Raw genomic sequence first — 19,247 nt, forward strand, 5'->3', positions numbered from 1 at the left:
CCGCCAAGAACTTGCGCCGCTGTTCCTGTACCATCGGAGTGAAGTCCGGGTATATGGTGAAGTTGACCCCCTCGAAGGATAGTGGGCGGGAAGTGCGAGCTGCCTGAAGAGCCGCATCACGATCCCGATAGTTCAGGAGGCGCGCAATGATAGGGCGCGGGGACGCACCAGGAGCCGGTCGCGGCCCAAGCGAACGGTGTGCCCGTTCCACAATAAACTGGGTAGAAAAAGCGTCCGCCCCCACTGCCCCAACCAAGAGCCTTTCCACATACGTCTCCATCTTTCCAACATTCGTCGTCTCCGGCACACCTACTACGCGAATGTTGTTGCGCCGACTTCTCGCCTCCAACTCCTCATTCTTTGCGGCTATCACTCGTAGGATATTGTCCATCCTTGCCAATTGACTGGTATGGGTGGCCGCAGTGTCGTCGTGATCCGAGATTCGCTGCTCCGCCGTCGTCAGGCGCTCTTCGTGGACATCAAGTTTCTGTACCACCGCGTCCATGCGGGAGGAAATTTTGTCCACTTTGTCCACTATGGTGGCGAAGCCCTGCCGCATCTCCTGCATCATTTGCTGGAAATCAGGGGTGATCGGCTGCGACAGAGCCTCGGCGACAGGCGGAGGTGGAGAACGTGAGGACCCAGCTTCCTGTGCCAGGCGGGCGCCCTTTCTAGTGGCCGCCGAGTCAAAGGAGAGCTTAGGTTGCCTATTGTCAGGCTTGCCCATGGTGCTACGTTCAGCGCAAGTGTTAATGGTGTGGACAGGGAGGCAGGGGGATCGATCCCCGAGAGCAAGTCCGCGGCCAATCCAGCAAAGACAACCAGCAGACACGCGAGGCAAATAACGTCAACAGGGAGAAAGCGCACCTCTGCACAGAATCGCCAGCTTTCTCAGTGCGACCATAGTAGGCTGCCACTGCCAACCGAGCAGTCGAATCGAAGATAACAAAATGCAGCCCAGAGGAGTACAGTGATGACCCCTTGTATCACACCTCAACGTAGAATGGGTAGTGGCACTCACAGCTCTGGAGTCTAGACAGCATGTGGGAGTAAGTTCCTACAATGGTCCGCAAGGCACAGGGTGGAGCAATCCAGGAACGCCGAGCAGATCAGGCGCCTCAGGGGCTGGCCGTGGGCCGTGGCAGGGAAATGGAGGCGCAATGACATGCAGTGGGAGGGCCTCGCCGCTACGCCCGACCCCGCAGGCTCCGCAACACAGCGACCGTTGCAGCAACAGAAGGGCGTCAAATGAAGAAAGGTACAGGTCCGCTGTGGTATGCTGCCTAATCCAGATGTAGACCCTGTGCTAATTCCAGATAATGAGCCATTGCAGGGAGCGATTGCAGGGTGAATGGGGTGCACCGCCGATATATCAAGTATGGCGGGCTCCGCAATTGCCTCAGTGACAATGGTGCCCAAGGAGCGTAAAGTCTGTCCCCCCGCCGTGCAAGCAGAGTATGTCCCCTCACAAGCTGCAGCTCACCTCCGCTCGTGTCCCGAAGATCGCAGGCTTCCAAAATCAAACCATGGAAGGGGGCACGAGCAGGCACGAAAGCCCCGCCACTCCCCTCCGTGACATGGCCGGCGTCCCGCTCAGGGGTCGGATCAATGCCCTCGTCACAGCTCCAAGTGCAGTGTACAGCGCGATCTCCGCGACGCTAGTGCTCCTCCTGTGAATACCGGCACCAGCCTCGCGTGCCGTCGCAGATCGCGTCCAGGCAAACAGCGAAGGAGAGTCCCTGAGGGGGGAGGGGACAGGCCTCCTCCCTACGTGTCAGGCCGCGGGCTGGGGTGAGCCGGGACGCCGGATCGTAGAACGTCTGACCTCCAGAGTGGCAGACGGTAACCTTTGAGGAGCCTGTAACTCCGGCCAGGAACCATCAAACGGCGCAGTGGTTGGCTCGAGTGTAGATTTTACCTCCCCAAAGCAATATCTCGGATCAGATCAGGGGACAGCGACGATTCGAAGGATCAATGACCGGATAGATGCTCCGGGCTGCAGGAGCCTCACAGCAGTGCGGCCATGCTGCAGTGCGCCCTCTAGCGCCCCCCGTAAAATGCCTATGAAGTCTGAACATGGCACACTGAACAAAGCAAAATGTACATATGGAGTGTGAACATGGCACACTGAACAAAGCAAAATGTACATATGGAGTGTGAACATGGCACACTGAACAAAGCAAAATGTAGGTATGAAGTGTGAACATGGCACACTGAACAAAGCAAAGTGTACATATGGAGTGTGAACATGGCACTCTGAACAAAGCAAAATGTAGGTATGAAGTGTGAACATGGCATACTTAACAAAGCAAAATGTATATAATAGATGTAGGTGAAATGCACTTAACAAAATGTAATATTATGAAGAGTAAACGTGGGTGTAGGCCACATGACAGATCAATGCAAAATGTACGTAATAAATGTGGGTGCAAGCTACATGACAAAAATGTGTGCGTAATAGTTGTGGGTGCAAGCCACATGACTAAAAGCTACTACACTGTAAAATGGAATGCATAAAAACTAATACTGAATAAAATACAACAAGTATATATTTAGGTGTGGTGGAAAAACAACACGGTACGAAGCATTAAATGCAAACTGTAAATCTGGGTATAAATGTACGCCACAAAAAGTGAAGCTTATTGTACATGAAAAATGTAAAAACTGCAATATTTAAGTAGGTGTGGCATTTGGCCTATAATGCCACACATCATAATGTAACACCATAGAACCACCCCAATCACAAGCTGGAGGTATAGGTGTGGCAAATAGTCACATGGCAGCGAGAGCAAAAACGGAGCATGCAAATCATGAAATTACTTATTCCAAATATAAACATAAAGATATTCAGGAAATGTTTGTTTAAATATAACTGCAAAGAATATCAGTTTCATGGAGATTACCTAAAGAAGATTGCGGTAAGAACTAAAGTGATCTAATCCCCATTTACAATTAGGCTTTTTCAATAGAATAATACGGAATACATAGGAAAGAAGAAATACTGTTCCCATAAAATAATAAATTTAAATAATTAAAGTGGTCACCGTAGTCTTGCTGGATAATCCACCCCATCTGCTAAATAACAATGCCTCATGTTGTAGCTGAAGACAGCGGTTGCTAGGAGACATCCATAAATAGATGTGTTGAAATGTGAAAATCGATTGAGACATTCCAATGTTTTTTAAGCAACTCAGCCATTCCGATTACCTTAACCCCTTCGCTGCGGCGCTAAGGGGGTGGGGCACCCGCGCGGCGGCTCCATACTAGTGACGGAACCGCTCCGTCACGGCTCGCGGGCGAGCTGTGCTTGTGACGGTACGGTTCCGTCACGAACCCGCCCGCCCATCAAAGGGACAGCGCAGGCGCGAAATCAGCACCGCGCAGGCGCGGCGAGCAGGCCGTGACAGAACCGTTCCGTCACAAGCACAGCTCACCCGTGGCTTGTGACGGAGCGGTTCGGTCACAAGCATGGGAGGGGTTAAAGTAAGTCTATGTTACAGGAGCAAAAGCACTCAAGTTGATGAAAGCACGACAGAGGGGGCACATGGGAGGCCTCTTATTGAAAACTTTGTTGATAGATGAGGACATAGTAGTTGGCACTGCGTGACGTCTGGTGAAAGCTGGAGAAAACTCGAAGAAATATGCCAAATTCAAAATGGCGGGACGTTTTTGACGTCGTGCAGGGTGGTTCATGGCACGGAGATGCACTAATTGATATTGCAAAGATATGCTGACGTCATAAAAGGAGAAGAGAGAGATGTAAGGAGCGTCGAGCAGATGTAAGGCTGTGCGCGCTGAATGAACGCACAGAGAGTCAGCTCGAGCCAAATTTAAATCGAAGGAGCGGTTAGACTGCCGAAGAGGAGATGTAGATAATGTGAATATAAATAAAATGTAACAGTACTCACATCGGAATCCGTTCCTCCCAAGAAAATAAAAGCATATGTGTGCCAATGGCCTTGGTACTCAAAGCAGGGTCGCTGAAGCGAAACATATTAGTGACAGGTCACTCCGGGGTAGAAGGCAGGCAGCAAGGCGAGGGAATCTTCTGTCCCGATGGTCCTCTAATAAAGAAGCAGATTGAAGTGGCACTCGAAAATCGAGACTGTCCGATCAATCGTAGTTCGGAGACGCTCAGGGGAATGCCAGGATAGGCACGAACTGGCAGGCATCCGGAATCAAGGAGGCAGCAGAGCGAAATCTTTAGGCTGGCTAAAGTAAAAAGTACTCCAATGGCTTGTTTGGCGTTGTTTAAAGTATGGAAATATGTTTTCTTCGAGTGTTCAAGTAGGTATTTTGTAAGGTGGTAGATGGTCAAATGAAGGCGTAGGAGCCGGTCAGTGGGTTTATTCTTTCTTTCTTCTTGTCCAGTCGTCGCTCGTCGCCAAATGTAGAAAGAGGGTTATTGTGTTAAAATGATGATCCTTATGCATAAGTTTAGTATGAAGACCTTTATTTGGTTATAAGTGTGGAGAAAGAAAAACCCACAACCGCTCATCCTGGTGATTCCGCTGCAACTGTCAAAATCACAGAAGCACGAGAGCTCCAGAACGATCGGCATATACAAATGGCAACAGCGCCTGAGAACAGGCGCGCGACAGACAAATTGTCCTTAAAGGAATAAGGACAATTTGTCACCTCAACAACAGCAGATAGTGATACATGTACATGAAAGCACACAGCCAATATAGTATATTTCACACTGTTCTTATGGACTAATGGACTTCTTATGCAGAAGATAGAAACAAACGGACAGTGTTGTTGGGTTCTCTAGCCACTGATTGTGGAATACTGGTTGTTGGGCCTAGGCGCAACACACAGCGCAATGAAGGGACGCACACAAGTAGAACATTTGTGCGGTACTAGAATCCCGCCTCGAGTTTCGGTACCCCCTTTTATTTTACACCTTGTTTCCGGACCCTCCTTTACATGGGCCCTACCAACATGCAGAGTGTCCCGGGTGCAACCCGAGACACATCCCCCAGAATATGGCTGGGCGGGACAAGCCCACCAGTACATAACAAGTGTGAACTGTGGATAACAACAAACGGACAGTGTGCACAGCTGATTGGTACTGTTAGGATATTGTGCACATAGCCCATTAAGAAAGGCAGATCGTGTGTGTGGCAGATAGAGATAAACAGACAGTGCATACAGTTGTTAAGGACCACCTGACATTACAACTTGCTGACAAGAGCAACCAGAGAATGTTACCAGCAGATTAAAGCAAGCAGATAATGCTCACAGCTGTTGGAGACACAAAACAAGGGGCATAGCCACTAGAGACAAACAGACAGTGAAGAAAGGCTATTGGGGCAAAAAGACAGTGTGCACAGTTCATGAAAACAGCCAACCATTACACACACATATTGGAGCCACATAGAACAATAATAGGGGCAAGCAAACGCTGAGCTGAACAATTAGACAAACACATTTGCATAGCTGCTAACAGCAGAAAACAACGAGCTGAACTGTTAGAGAAAAGCACATAATTGGCATAGCTGCTAGAGACAATCAAACAATGAACTCAACTGTAAGAGACAATCTAACAATGGACACAGCTGCTAGAGACAATCAAACAATGAACTCAACTGTTAGAGACAAACCAACAATGGACACAGCTGCTAGAAACAATCAAACAATGAACTCAACTGTTAGAGAAAACCAACCATGGACACAGCTGCTAGAGACAATCAAACAATGAACTCAACTGTTAGAGAAAACCAACCATGGACACAGCTGCTAGAGACAATCAAACAATGAACTCAACTGTTAGAGACAAACCAACAATGGACACAGCTGCTAGAGACAATCAAACAATGAACTCAACTGTTAGAGACAAACCAACAATGGACACAGCTGCTAGAGACAATCAAACAATGAACTCAACTGTTAGAGACAAACCAACAATGGACACAGCTGCTAGAGACAAGCAGGAAATAAGCTTAACTGGTAGAGACAAGCACATAATTGGTGTAGCTGCCAGAGACAATCAAATAATGAACTCAACTGTTAGAGACACACCAACAATGGAGACAACTGCTAGAGACAATCAAACAATGAACTCAACTGTTAGAGACAATCCAACAATGGACACAGCTGCTAGAGACAAGCAGGAAATAAGCTTAACTGGTAGAAACAAGCACATAATTGCTATAGCTGCTAGAGACAATCAAACAATGAACTCAACTGTTAGAGACAAATACATAAAGGGCATATCTGTTAGAGACAATTATTCCACTGCTTTAACTGTTAGCGACAGGCACATCATTGGCATAGATGCTAGAGACAAACAAAAAATGAACTTAATTGTTAAAGAAAAACTAACTTTGGGCATAGCTGTTAGAGACAATCTGACAATGAGCTTAACTGTTAGAGAAAAACACACAAATACACAATGGAAACAGCTGTTAGAAACCCACACACAATGGACATAGCTGGTATAGACAAATGGATAGGGTGTGTAGCCTGTGTGACAGGCGGAAAGTTCACACAGCTTGAGTGAGACCAACAGACAATTAGTACAAGTGGGAGAGACAAATAGACACTGGGTATACCTGCGAAAGCCAGACCAAAAGACAGACCTACAAGCAGGCCACCCTTCAAACACCAATGGATACAAGACATAAATAATCCACCTGGATATGATGAAGTCAAGTATTTAGGCAATTGTTGCTTTGCTACATATTTGCCACTTCAGTAAAGACACGTGGAACCATAATTACAAACTTTCACCAACTATGGTCGGTCTTTCAGACAGTCTTTACTTCCCTGTAATATGTGCCTCAAAATGGACGTCTTAAAGCCCTCTTCATGTGCCTCAGAATGGACCTCTTAAAATCCTCTTTGTACCTCAAAATGGACGTCTTACAGCTCTCTCCGTGTGCCTCAGAATGGACCTCTTAAAATTCTCTTCGTGCCTCAAAATGGACGTCTTAAAACCCTCTCCGTGTGCCTCAGAATGGACCTCTTAAAATCCTCTTTGTACCTCAAAATGGACGTCTTAAAGCCCTCTTCGTGTGCCTCAGAATGGACCTCTCAAAATCCTCTTCGTGCCTCAAAATAGACGTCTTAAATCCCTCTTCGCCTCTAAAATCTCCCGGGGCTCAGAGCTAGTGTGAAATAAGCAAAAAGGCACTGCTCAAAGGTTGAATATGAGAGTGGACCGGGGGTTGGGGAAGGCTGATCCAGGTACATTTTTTGGCGCGTTTTCAGCGCATATAGAGGGAAAACGTTGATTATTCAAATGGAGACATAAATGGTTAGAAACATCAGTATGATCTTTCTACAGAGGTCTAAATATATTAAACTAATGTCATTATTTTAAAATCATAGGCAATCCCCTGAAGAAGGCCTAATATGAGCCCGAAATGCATTGGGTAAATTATTATTATTTAAAAGATTTATAAAGCGCGTAGCTACCCAACAGTGTTTCCCGGTGCTGACAGCGGAACAAGCAAGAGAGAGATTCAATTGGCATTAGACTTGGTTGAATAGAAAAGTCTTGAGCTTTTTGCGGAAGGCAAAGAGGGATTGACAGTTCCTTAGCTGCTCAGAAGCAGCAAACAAAAGAGGGGGGAGATGGAGGTTTACCAGCATTTATGGGCTTGAACATTCTATTATTCTTTGTGATGTTTTTAAAAGTTCTTTTTTGAAGCTTCTAATGTGTTGCTCCTAACAAGGAGTAAATAAAAGTTAAGTTAATGCATAATGCTTGCCTCCTGTCTTGACATAAAATTGCAGCATCACTGAGATGCACACACACACACGAAAACTCCCCACGCATGCAGTCAGCTGGGGTAATTGAATCACACACTATGGACACAGAAACAATCTAACCACAACAAATAGGACATGAAAATGAATGTATATTCCCTCGAGTGACTTTTTAGGACATTCCTTTGTGGGCAATCTCACACACCTGCCATTCCTTCCTTCTCTGGGTGCGCCTTACAGATGAAGCGTGGCGAGGTGTAGCATGGAAGTGTCTTCGACTGACGTTTGCAGCAACTATGAGAAATACGGAAGATCCTCTCATCCTGGGTCACATACCATTCTAAATATTTCCTTATAGACCTCCTTCTATCCACAGGTAGAAGCTCATAGGTAACACTTCCTTTAGGGGATTGCCATGATAGAGCTGCAAGGTGAGGTTTGGAGGCTGGAAAAGCAGCTAAGTACAACAAGGGACTATGGTGACAGTAAAAAAGAACTAATGAATATTGGGAATAAACAAGAGAAAGAGGAAAATAGAGCAAGTGGGTGACACGAAAACCAAAAGGAGGAAAAGGTAAGAAGAGGAGAAAAAGAAATACGCAGGAAAATATAAAATATAAAAAGAAAGAAAGGGTGAAAGTTACAGGGAAGAAATAAATAAATGCAAAAAAACGAAAGAACAACAGCTGAAAAGAAAAGGGAAATGAAAAACACGAGGAAACAGAAAATCCGAGGGGGACTAATGAGGGCGCGAAAGGAGGGTTTGGGTAAATGGTCCCCTAAAATCCCTTGGGAAGGTCAGCCTCAGTAGTATGTTTCACTACCTGCAAACATCTTTTTTAAACTGTGTTCTACAACTGAGATGCCGACCCGAGGTGAGGGAATTTCTCCACACTGTCTGGTCCTGCCTAGTACTTAGGTCCTTTTGGGAGGGAAAAATCTGTATATTCCATGCCATACTGAACGACCTATCAAACTAAACACAAATATTGCCCTATTAAACATACAGGACATCGAGGCTTCTCGAAGGCTGAGAAGGCTTTACTGAAATTGGGACTAACACTGGGGGCAAGAGACATAGCAAAGAGGAAGTCTACACCCCCTTGTTGCTTCATGGACAGATCTCACATATTTAAGCTCCCAATATATGAAGCCAGGGGTTAACCCCTAAAATTCCATAAAATCGGAGGTAGATAGGAAGGATAGCACTCAGACAAAGTAGACGATTGACCACCAATTAGATACCCAACAAGAAAAGTACTGCCAGCAAAGTGGTCGTAACCAACAGAAAAATATCTGATCTCGGACCATTCGTTAAGTAAAGGTATTTAGATGTATATGATGCATGTCAATAATGTTCTGTGAACTTACATACTTGTGCTTTGTGATATTATATGTTGATGGTCGTTTTAGCTGGTTTTAACACAAAACTCAATAAAGATATTTCTTGCTTGTATTTTTAAATGTGCTTTTAAATGTAGCATTTGAACTTTTTTAAAGTGCTTGGGGGATAACACCTGCTTGCCCTCAATAGTCCTCATTCGAACACTTCTAAGGTCAACAGTATTTGCTCGTCCTCTCAATCAGCATCTCAGGTGTGGGTCAAAGGGGGGCGTGGGTGTCATTTTACATTTTCTGGTTACTACCTTGTAGGAAAGGTAGCTGTAGAGAAAAAGCAGTTTTTTAGGTGGATTTCGTCAATGCCCTCAGTAACTCATCCCACTAAAGTTCTCGTACCTGGTTTTCCACCCTGTTTCCTGACAGTGCCACTGGTTAACGTCACAACAGAAGTCCCACAATGCCGCACGAGGAGGGCTTCCGGTGCAATCGTGCTCTCAGACAGCAGTTCTGGCAACACCGTGACCAGAAACATTGGTGTCCGCGTGGAAAACTTGACACAGAGCACAAACTACATGTGAGTTAGCCTTTTTAATTTATTTATTTATTTAGTGTCGTTTTATATAGCGCAAGCTTTACCCAAAGGTGTCAGAGCACTTTACAATAGAACCAAGTAAGCTACATGAGGAGATTTACACACTAACAAGTTACATATACAGTCAGGTTTATTAGAAAATTAAAGGTGGCACAATTAGGTTAATACAGGTAGAGAATACATATTTACAAAGTTGAGCTCAAGTGAATGCTAAGCGGCTGTGAGGGTCATAAAATGGAATGAATTATTCCTGAAAGTGTCTTTGGAAGAGAAGAGTTTAAAGATGTGTTTTGAAAGTCTGGATAGAGGCGGTGGTCCGGACGATTGGACGAAGCGAGTTGCAAATTATAGCACATTGCCTGAGAAGGATTGAGCCACAAATCTTTCCCTTTTGAAAGTAGGAGGCTAGAGCAGAAAGTTTTCAGCTTTGCCTAAAGGTCTAGAGCAGCATGAGATTTTGAGTTTATTCACCAGAAAGCAAGGGGTGAACGTCTGCAAGGCTTTGTGGGTGATACAGGCAGTCTTGTAAATTGACCTTGCTTCGATGGGAAGCCAGCGAAGAGAAAACAGTATGGGTATGATGCAATCATTTCTTTTGGCCCAATATACGAAACGTGCCGCTGAATGAAGGATGGATTTTCGAGGGGAAAGGTAGATTTTCGGAAGGCCAGCAAAGAGAGAGTTGCAGTAGTCCAATCTGGAGAGAACCAATGATTGGACCAAGGTTTTTAGGTCTTGCTCAGGAAAGAAACGCCGAACCCCCAGAGAAGGCGCAGTTGGTAACGTGCATTCTTGTTGATGGTATTGATATAGTAATGAAGGTTGAACCTTTTGTCTAGGATGACGACTAGGGATTTGGCGCTGTTGACAAAGATAGGTTTGTTGTTAAGTATGGTCAGATTGTCCATCCAGGATTGAACTGGAGGAGGAGAGAGTGAGGTAGAGAGAAGAAGGAATTCCATTTTGGAAGGATTCAAGAATTAGTTGATGAGTTTCCAATTTTGGATGGAGTTGAGAGTGGTGTTGAAAATTGAGATGTTGTGTGCGGAAGACACCTTAAGGTAGATGTGGGTGTCATCAGCATAGAGGTGATAATGGATCCCAGATTTTTTTAGGAGATTTCCTAGCAGTTCCATGTACAGATTGAACAGGGTGGGCGCGAGGCACTAGCCTTGAGGGACGCCTTGTCCTACAGCCATTGATGTAGAGAGACAGTTTGCTATTTTGATCATCTGAGATCTGCCCAAGAGGAATGATTCAAACCATTTGAGCACTGTGCCTTCAAAACACATTCTTTGATTGAAAGTGTTCAGAAGAGTGTTGTGATTAACAGTGTCAAAGGCTGCGGATATGTCATATAGGATATGGAGACAAGACTCGCAGGGCATCGTCGATCACTTGTAGCAGGGCTGTTTCAGTGCTGCAGCCTTGCATGAAACCAGATAGGAATTCGGCAAGAAGGTTGTTGTCTAAGATATGTTGGGAAAGTTGTTTCGCTACACAGCTTTCAGTAATTTTTGCGAGAAAAGGGAGGTTCGTGATAGGGCGGAAGTTGTTGAGGTCATTCACATCAGCAGAGGATTTTTGAAGAAGTGGGGTGACCTGTCCTGTTTTAAGGGCAACAGGAAGGGAGCCTTAGTCAAGGAAGAGATTTACCAGACTGGTCCGGTAGGACAGAGTGTAGGTGTAGAAGTCAATGGCGATGTCAATAGAGATGGAGTCGAAAGAATGGTTAGAAGATTTTGTTTCAGAATACTTTTTGAGAAAGGCATCTTCGGTGATGACTTCAAAGTTCTGCCACAAGACTAAGGATTTGCGGTTATCAAGAGGGGTAGGGTTAGTGACCTGATCCATGATCGAAGAATTGTGCAAATTCTGCTACTTTCTTGGGAGGGTTGTCAAATTTGATGGTTGAGGGAGAGATGTTGGTAGTTTTGATAAGGTCAAATAGCTTTTTAGGTCTGATCTTGGTGGAATCGAGGAGGGTTCTGAAGTGCATCACTTTTTCACGGAAGATGTGTTTGTGGTAGCGCGATCTTGCATAACAGAGATTAGAGAGATTAATGGTGGAAGGAGATTGTCTCCATTGTTTCTCTAGGTATCTCAAGTTCTTTCTGTCTTCATAGAGGGATTTATTGAATCATGATGCAGAAGGAGTGGGCCATTTCTTTTTACTTGGTAGCAGAGCAACAATTTTAATTTCAACTGAAAGAATGGTGAGACATTGGGTGATAAGATCATTGACATCAGAGTTGGGGGTCTAAGATTGGAAGTGATATCATAGCTGAGTTGCACAGAATGTCAAGGTCGATGTTTTTGGTGTTACAGAGCCAGGTAGTAGTCCTTTCTTGCTGGCCAAGGGTTACAGAGTGAGATAGCTGTACAGAGAAGGGGTTGAAGAAGTGGTCAGACCAGTCTACTGGTATAGGGTTAACAGCAGTTAGCATATCTGCTTTGGATATATCCAGGTCAAGAATGGAGCCCTTAGAGTTTGTCGTTTTTTTGCTGTGTTGCACAAGATCATTTCCTAAGAGAAATGTGGCAGGCCTGTTGGCCTCTGAGTCTTCCAGAGTGCCTCAGTGAAGATTAAAGTCTCCAAGAAAAATCTGTTTGTCACTTTGTGAGTATTGGTCGCTAGCAAAATCAGTGAATTCCTCTGTGAAGCGTAGCAGTCTCCAGACGGGTGATAAATGGCATGAAACCTGAAAGGGGAGTAGTGTTGTACTTGAAAAACCCGAGAAAGGCATTTGAAGGTGCGGAAAGAGTTGTTGGGAAAAACCTTGAATTGAAGAGAGTTTCTAAAGATAATTGCCACACCTCCCCAAACTTTATCCTCTCCATCATTTCTGATAATGGAATAGTCGGTGGGGAGCAGAAGAGCGATAGTAGTATGAGAGGTGTCATTTATCCAAGTCTCTGTGAGGAAAAGTATATCAAGATTGTGAAGACTGATGGTTTCTGAAATTTCCAGTATGTGTTTGTTTGCAGATCTGCAGTTGTGAAGCACACAGTTCAACTCTGAAACTACTGTTTTGGTGAAAGGGGTGTCAGGGCTTTTAGGGGCGATAGGGATAATATTCCTGACTGTTGGTGCCTGGGTAGAAAATGGCAGATGTTCGGTTCGGGCGAGGGGGATGGTCGGAATAATGCAATGATAAGAGTTAGCTGGAGAGGAGAAGGTGTGGGGGTTGAAGTTAGAAATATTGTAGCTAGCCAATAAATTGGAAATGTCTGTCAGGAACAGATTGTGTGCAGCTTTTTAGGGGTGTGGGAGCAGGGAACTCATCAGGAGTTTGGGGAAGTGAGTGCTCGCCAGGGGGATTAGTTTGTTGGGTAAAGTAGATATTTTAGCATGTCAATCAATCAATCAATCAAGCATTTGTATAGCGCGCTACTCACCCGGAGGGTCTCAAGGCGCTTGGGGGAGGGGGGTCTGCTACTGCTCGAACAGCCAGGTCTTGAGTTGCTTCCTGAAGGAAAGGTGGTCTTGGGTCAGGCGGAGTTGGATGGGGAGGGAGTTCCAAGTTTTGGCTGCCAGGTAGGAGAAGGATCTTCCTCCCATGGTGGCTCTTTGGATGCCTGGGACGGCGGCAAGGGCATGGCTGGTCGATCGTAGTTGACGGGTGGGAGTGTAGAAGGTCAGCGGTTGTTGAGGTACCTGGGGCCCAGGTCGTGGAGGGCCTTGTGTGCGTGGGTGAGGAGTCAAAACGTGATTCTCTTGCTGACGGGGAGCCAGTGCAGGTCTCTCAGGTGTCCGGAGATGTGGCTGTGTCGGGGGATGTCCAGGATGAGTCGTGCAGAGGTGTTCTGGATGCGTTGGAGTCTTTTCTGTAGTTTGGCTGTGGTTCCGGCGTAGAGGGTGTTTCCGTAGTCCAGTCGGCTGGTGACGAGTGCCTGGGTTACCGTCTTCCTGGTCTCGGTGGGGATCCATCGGAATATCTTTCGGAGCATGCGTAGGATGTTGAAACATGAAGATGAGACGGCGTTGACTTGTCTGGTCATCGAGAGGGAGGAGTCCAGGATGAAGCCCAGGTTGCGTGCGTGGTCCGTTGGTTTGGGTGCGATGCCCAGGGCAGGGGGCCACCAGGAGTCGTCCCAGGCCGAGGGTGATGATCCGAGGATGAGGACTTCCGTCTTGTCTGAGTTCAGATTCAGGCGGCTGTTCATCATCCACTCGGCTACGTCTTTCATCCCTTCGTGTAGGTTGGTTCTGGCGGTGGCGGGATCGTTGGTGAGGGAGAGGATCAGCTGGGTGTCGTCGGCGTAGGAGATGATGTTGAGGTTGTGTTGGCATGCGATGGCTGCGAGGGGGCTCATGTAGACGTTGAAGAGGGTGGGGCTGAGTGATGATCCTTGTGGTACGCCGCAGATGGCTTCAGTGGCCTCGGATCTGAACGGGGGAGGCGGACTCTCTGGGTTCTTCCAGCGAGGAACGAGATGATCCACTCTAGTGCCTTCTTTTGGATTCCGATGTTGCTGAGGCGCTGTACTAGGGTGCGGTGGCAGACAGTGTTGAACGCTGCGGAGAGGTCCAGGAGGATGAGGGCTGCTGTTTCCCCATTGTCGAGCAGGGCTCGGATGTCGTCAGTGGCTGCGATGAGGGCGGTCTCTGTGCTGTGGTTGGCTCGGAAGCCGGACTGCGAGTGGACGAGGGATCCGTTTGTCTCGAGGAGGGCGGCAAGCTGACTGTTGACGGTTTTCTCAATGACTTTGGCAGGAAAAGGGAGGAGCGAGATGGGGCGGTAGTTCTTGAGGTCGGTGGGGTCTGCTGATGGTTTCTTCAGGAGGGCGCTGAGTTCGGCATGCTTCAAGCTCTCCGGGGAGGTGGCGGTGTTGAAGGAGCAGTTGATGATGTCCCGGAGTTGGGGTGTGATGACGGAGTAGGCCTTGTTGAAGATGTGGTGGAGGCATGGGTCGGTTGGTGATCCGGAGTGAATGGTGTTCATCGTGTGGAAGGTGTCTTCGGTGCTGACCGGGGTCCAGGTGCTGAGGGTGCTGGTGCGGGGCATCGGTTCGGTGGTTGGGTGCGTGGTCTGTGCTCCAAAGCTGTTGTGTATGTCGGCGATCTTGCTGTGGAGGAATGAGGCGAGAGAGTCGCAGAGGTCTTGTGAGAGAGTCATGTTGTTATTTCCTGCGCTGGGGTTGGAGAGCTCTTTGACGTTGCTGAAGAGTTCCTTGCTGTTGTGTGCGTTGTGGTCTAGTCGTTCCTTGAATGCTGTCTTCTTGGTGGTGTGGATCAGCTGGTGTTGTTTGCGGGAGGCGTGCTTGAGGGCGGCCATGTTGTCTGTAGTCGGGTCTTTGCACCAGGCTTTCTCGAGGGTACGGAAGTTCTTCTTGGATTTCTTGAGGTCGTCGTTGAACCAGGAGGCTTTCTTGCTGCCGGGCCTGCTGGGATGGTTTTTCAGGGGTGCGAGGTCGTCAGCGCAGTTGGCGATCCACTGTGCGAGGTTGTTGGCTGCTTAGTCGGGGTCCGTTGAGCTGGAGGGAGTGTTCTGGTTCAGAGATGTGGTGAGCTGGTCGGTGGTGATCTTGTTCCAGTTCCTGCGGGGAACCTGTTGCGGGTCGTGGTGAGTCGTGGTTCTTCTGAAGCTGAAGGCGACGCAGCTGTGGTCTGTCCAGTGGAGTCCGGTGGAGTGGCTGAAGGAGATGTACTTGCTGGAGGAGAAGATTGGGTCCAGCTTGTGTCCGGCGTAGTGGGTGGGGGTGTTCACCAGTTGCTTGAGTCCGAGGTTGGCGAGGTTGTCCAGCAGGGTGGTGGTGTTGTTGTCGTTGTTCTCCAGGTGGAAGTTGAGGTCCCCTAGGAGGATGTAGTTGGAGGAGGCGAGGGCGTGCGGGCTGATGAAGTCTGCGATGTCTTCGCTGAATTGTGTGCGAGGTCCTGGGGGTCTGTAGATGAGGGTGCCTCTGAGTGTGGTCTTGGGTTCGGTGTGTATCTGGAAGTGAAGATGTTCGGCGGCTGAGAGGGTGTCGCCGGAGTTGGTCGTGATGCGGATGATGTTCTTGTGGATGATGGCGATGCCTCCTCCTGTCTGGTTGACGCGGTCCCTCCGGGTGATCTTGTATCCTTCCGGGATGGCGATGGCGATGTCGGGCGCTGATGATGCGTTCATCCATGTTTCCGTGAGGAAGGCGACGTCTGGAGATGTGGTGTCGAGCAGGTTCCAGAGTTCCACGGCGTGTCTGTGGACGGAGCGGGCATTGAGCAGGATGCACTTCAGGTGGTTGCTGCTGGTGCTCGGCTTGGCGGGTGCGGTGCAGGTCCGGCTGCAGAATAATGTGCAGGATTGGCAGGCGAAGGGTCCGTGGGTGCGTCTTGGGGTGGCTCTGTAGCAGCCGGGGATCCGGCCGGTGTTGAGTTCGTTGAGTGTGGAGGCGTCGTAGGTTAGGCGGATGGGCTGGCATCTGCGGGGGCCAGGGGTTCTGGTGCTGGGCATGGTCCAGGTGCGGACGGGCGCAGACTGGCTTGGCTTTGGCACGCCTTCGGCGTACAATCGGTGCTCCCGCTGCGCGCGTCTGCTGCGCGTTCGCCGTGCGGCCTCCATATGAGGGGCAGAGGGAGGGAGGAGCAGCTGGGAGGCGGGAGCGGGGTGGCGAATGGGAGCGGCGGGAGGGGCGGGGCCGCAGGGAGCAGCGGCGGGAAAGCGAGGGCAAGGCAGGAGGGCACTGAAGGCAAGGGGGGCGAGGGGATTACAGATGGGACCAAATACAAACGAACAATATGGTGACAGAAGGCAAAAGGGGAAAAGTAACAATTACAGGCAGAGGGAAGCGGCGGTCAAACAGCGGCGGGCACACAGGCACAGGGACGAAATGAAGCTAATAGGAGACAGAAGGCAAGAGGGGAACAAAAGAGACAAAGTTACAAGGCAGAGGGAAAGCGGCGGTCACACAGCTGCGGGCACACAGTCACAGGGCGGAAGCAGGAGGAACAAAGCGGGCAGAGCGTAGCACACAGCAGGGGGACCACGCGGTGGCTAGGAGGGCGACCTGCCTGGAGACAGGGACAACGGTAGTTGGGAGATGGTAGCTTCAAGCTGGGAAATAGAGGAGTTGAGATGTCTTAGTTTATTTTCTAAGGAAGGTAGAGCTGCGCACGGAATGTTAAGTTGCTTGGTGGGTTCAGGAGGGAGTTCAACTTGAAAAGAAGAGCAAGGGGGAGAGGAAGGTGTGGCGGGGTGTAGGAATATAGAGTGGAGGGGGACTTGTCAAGTGATGATGATTGGTAGTGATTGTCAGTGCAGCTGCGGTGGAGAGAAAATTATCTGGGCACACATTGAACAAAAATGAAGTATTGAGTTCTAACTGAGGAGGAGAAGGGTGAGGGCTGTTGTGGGATGACGGAAAGAGGGGAGGGGATAGAAGGGAGAAACAAAAGGCAGGAGGTCGGGGAGTTGAAAAGAGGAAGGGGTGGAGAGGGCACGCGGGCTGGGAGAAGTGAGTGTATGGGGTCCGGAAACAAGAGCGATGAGGAAGAGTGACCCGGAGGGTAGTTGTTGAAAGTGTATGGTTCTTCTAGGCTAGAGGAAGGGGGGAGAGAAAGGTAGAGGTTGCCATAGGGGGGTAGTGGGTTGAACAGCATTTCTGGAGCGATAGGGGGGTGAAGAGAGATGGAGGGGTTTGTGCAGGATTGAGGTTAAAGGGAGAGGTAGTGGGGATGGAAGGGTGGGGTGGATGAAAGGGGATAGCATAAGGTAGAAAAGTCGCTATGTGGGCTGGGATGTCAGGCTGTTGGAATAACGGATTGGATAAGGGAGTGATAAGCCTGGTTGGGGGGGTCTTTGGAATTCCAGGGTAGTACGGAGGGTTAAATGAGAGTGCTGGCCATTGGATGGGCTGGTGTGTTTAGGGTAACGTCCCAGTTGGAGAGGAGGAGATTGGGAGGAGGGGTAGCAGGGGTGAAGGAGGGGAATGGGTCTGACATGGGGGAGAGGCCTGAGCATCTTGGGAGAGCTGCCATTTGGAGTTCAGGTGGGTGAGGGGAGGCAAGAGAGAATTGAGGGAGGAGTTAGTTGAAGAATCCGGAGGGATCGAAGTGCCAGGGATGGAGAGCAGGGATGGAAATAGGTGGTTGAAAAGAGAGAGACAAGTGTCTTTAGCTTGAATCAAGACCGTGCCATTGTTATAAAGTGATATAGTGAGTGAGTCATTGAAACAAGTTGAAGGGGATATTTTTAGTTGGTGCCCGTGTGGGATTAAGGAGGAGGAGGAAGTAACGTTGAAGGAGTTATTGGAGATTGTGGTCCAGGATGAGATGTTGTAAGTGAAGAAACTGAGGTCAGTTTTGAGCCTCCCATATCTACTGCTATGGTATTGGTCAATCTAAAGGGAATCAGGAAATTGTTCAAGGGTGTTATGTTTGAGCCTTTTAACTGATGCTTTGGACAAATTAGGGTGGGGGTAAATGATCTTGAAGCATTTGTCTCCAGTCTTCAGTCGTTTGGTTGACAAAATTATGAACTGGAGTTGGTGAGGTAAGGTTGGTGGAGAGGAAGAGGAGAGCGCTGTGAGTGTAGTGATGCCGTGTAGAAGCAGAGGAAGGAGATGGCACATAACTCGGGGGAGCCTTAAGTAAGATAAGTGAAAGGAGAGGACAGGGCGAGGGGTAGTGAACCAGCTGAAGGCAAAGTCACATTGATGCAGCTGAGCCTCCGGGGCAAGAAGTGTACCAGTTGCGGGTAGAGGCACGTTGACGCAACAGACCTCTGGCAGTGTAGGAAGAGGGGCCACAGGGAGAGCTTTTGGGGAAAACCATTAATGCTTGAGGAGCCAAGAGAAGACGTTGCAATGCAGTTGCGCTGAAAGAGACGGCAACGGTCTGGGGTGGGGAGGGACGCTAGATCTCAGGGGCGGTTACCGCAGTGTTGAGCCAGCAATCCTAGGAGAGAAAGGGGGTCATTCCGTTTCATAAGGTGAACACAAAGATCACATGCCACCTTGTAGAGAATCCCGTCGGTGTACGATGATCGAGGGTGCAGGGAGCAAGGAAAAACCTTTGGTCCAGAGCTGCGGGGAGGCACCAGTTCTCGCCACCACCCCATAAGGTAGAGGGGTCGCGGGTCACAGAAGGGCATGCCTACCCACCAGCGAAACAGTAGCCTCTCAAGCTTGGGCACTGGTTTGCCGGACAGATCTTGTCAGGGTCACAGAAAGGCAAACCAGGAGACCCAGGTACTATCGACAACAGGGGGCCCATTGCACAGCACCAGTGCCCAGGAAGAAAGACCCAGCGCCGTAGGCATGCAGCACACGGGCTTCAGTGTAGTCCAAAGCACAATGGTGGCCCGAACCAGCCCCAAGGCCGGAGACGTACCCAAAGGGACCACAGCCGCTGCCAATCCAATCTCACTGGGCCTGCCATGTCAAGCCCCACATGCTCACTAGGGCGCACTCGCCTCCGAATGTGCATGTGTGGCTCCGCTGTCCTGTCAAAACTGTCTAGACGCACCAATGTCGAGGGGCATCTTCGCCCAGGGGAAGCAGAAGGGGACCCTCGCTTCCCCCTTGGTCACAGTGAGGGGCTGGTGGGCAAAACAGGGGTCACAGGGGATCCTCAGGGCTAGATCATCCAAGGGTATGAGGGCCTCGAGGCATTGTGTAG

General features: G+C 48.8%; 1 protein-coding gene across 2 annotated transcripts in view; it reads left to right on the forward strand.

Annotated features, from left to right (window-relative positions):
* The window catches only part of UPK2 (uroplakin 2), an 80,990-nt gene that overhangs the window by 50,716 nt on the left and 11,027 nt on the right, over positions 1–19,247 (forward strand). For both annotated transcript variants that reach the window (XM_086956746.1, XM_086956745.1), the window contains one exon: positions 9,481–9,631. In XM_086956746.1, the coding sequence (XP_086812872.1) occupies positions 9,481–9,631 (151 nt within the window). The remainder of the gene's footprint in view (positions 1–9,480; positions 9,632–19,247) is intronic.

The sequence above is a fragment of the Lissotriton vulgaris genome, chromosome 2_1 (genome assembly GCF_964263255.1).
Source record: "Lissotriton vulgaris chromosome 2_1, aLisVul1.2, whole genome shotgun sequence".
Lineage (NCBI taxonomy): Eukaryota > Metazoa > Chordata > Amphibia > Caudata > Salamandridae > Lissotriton > Lissotriton vulgaris.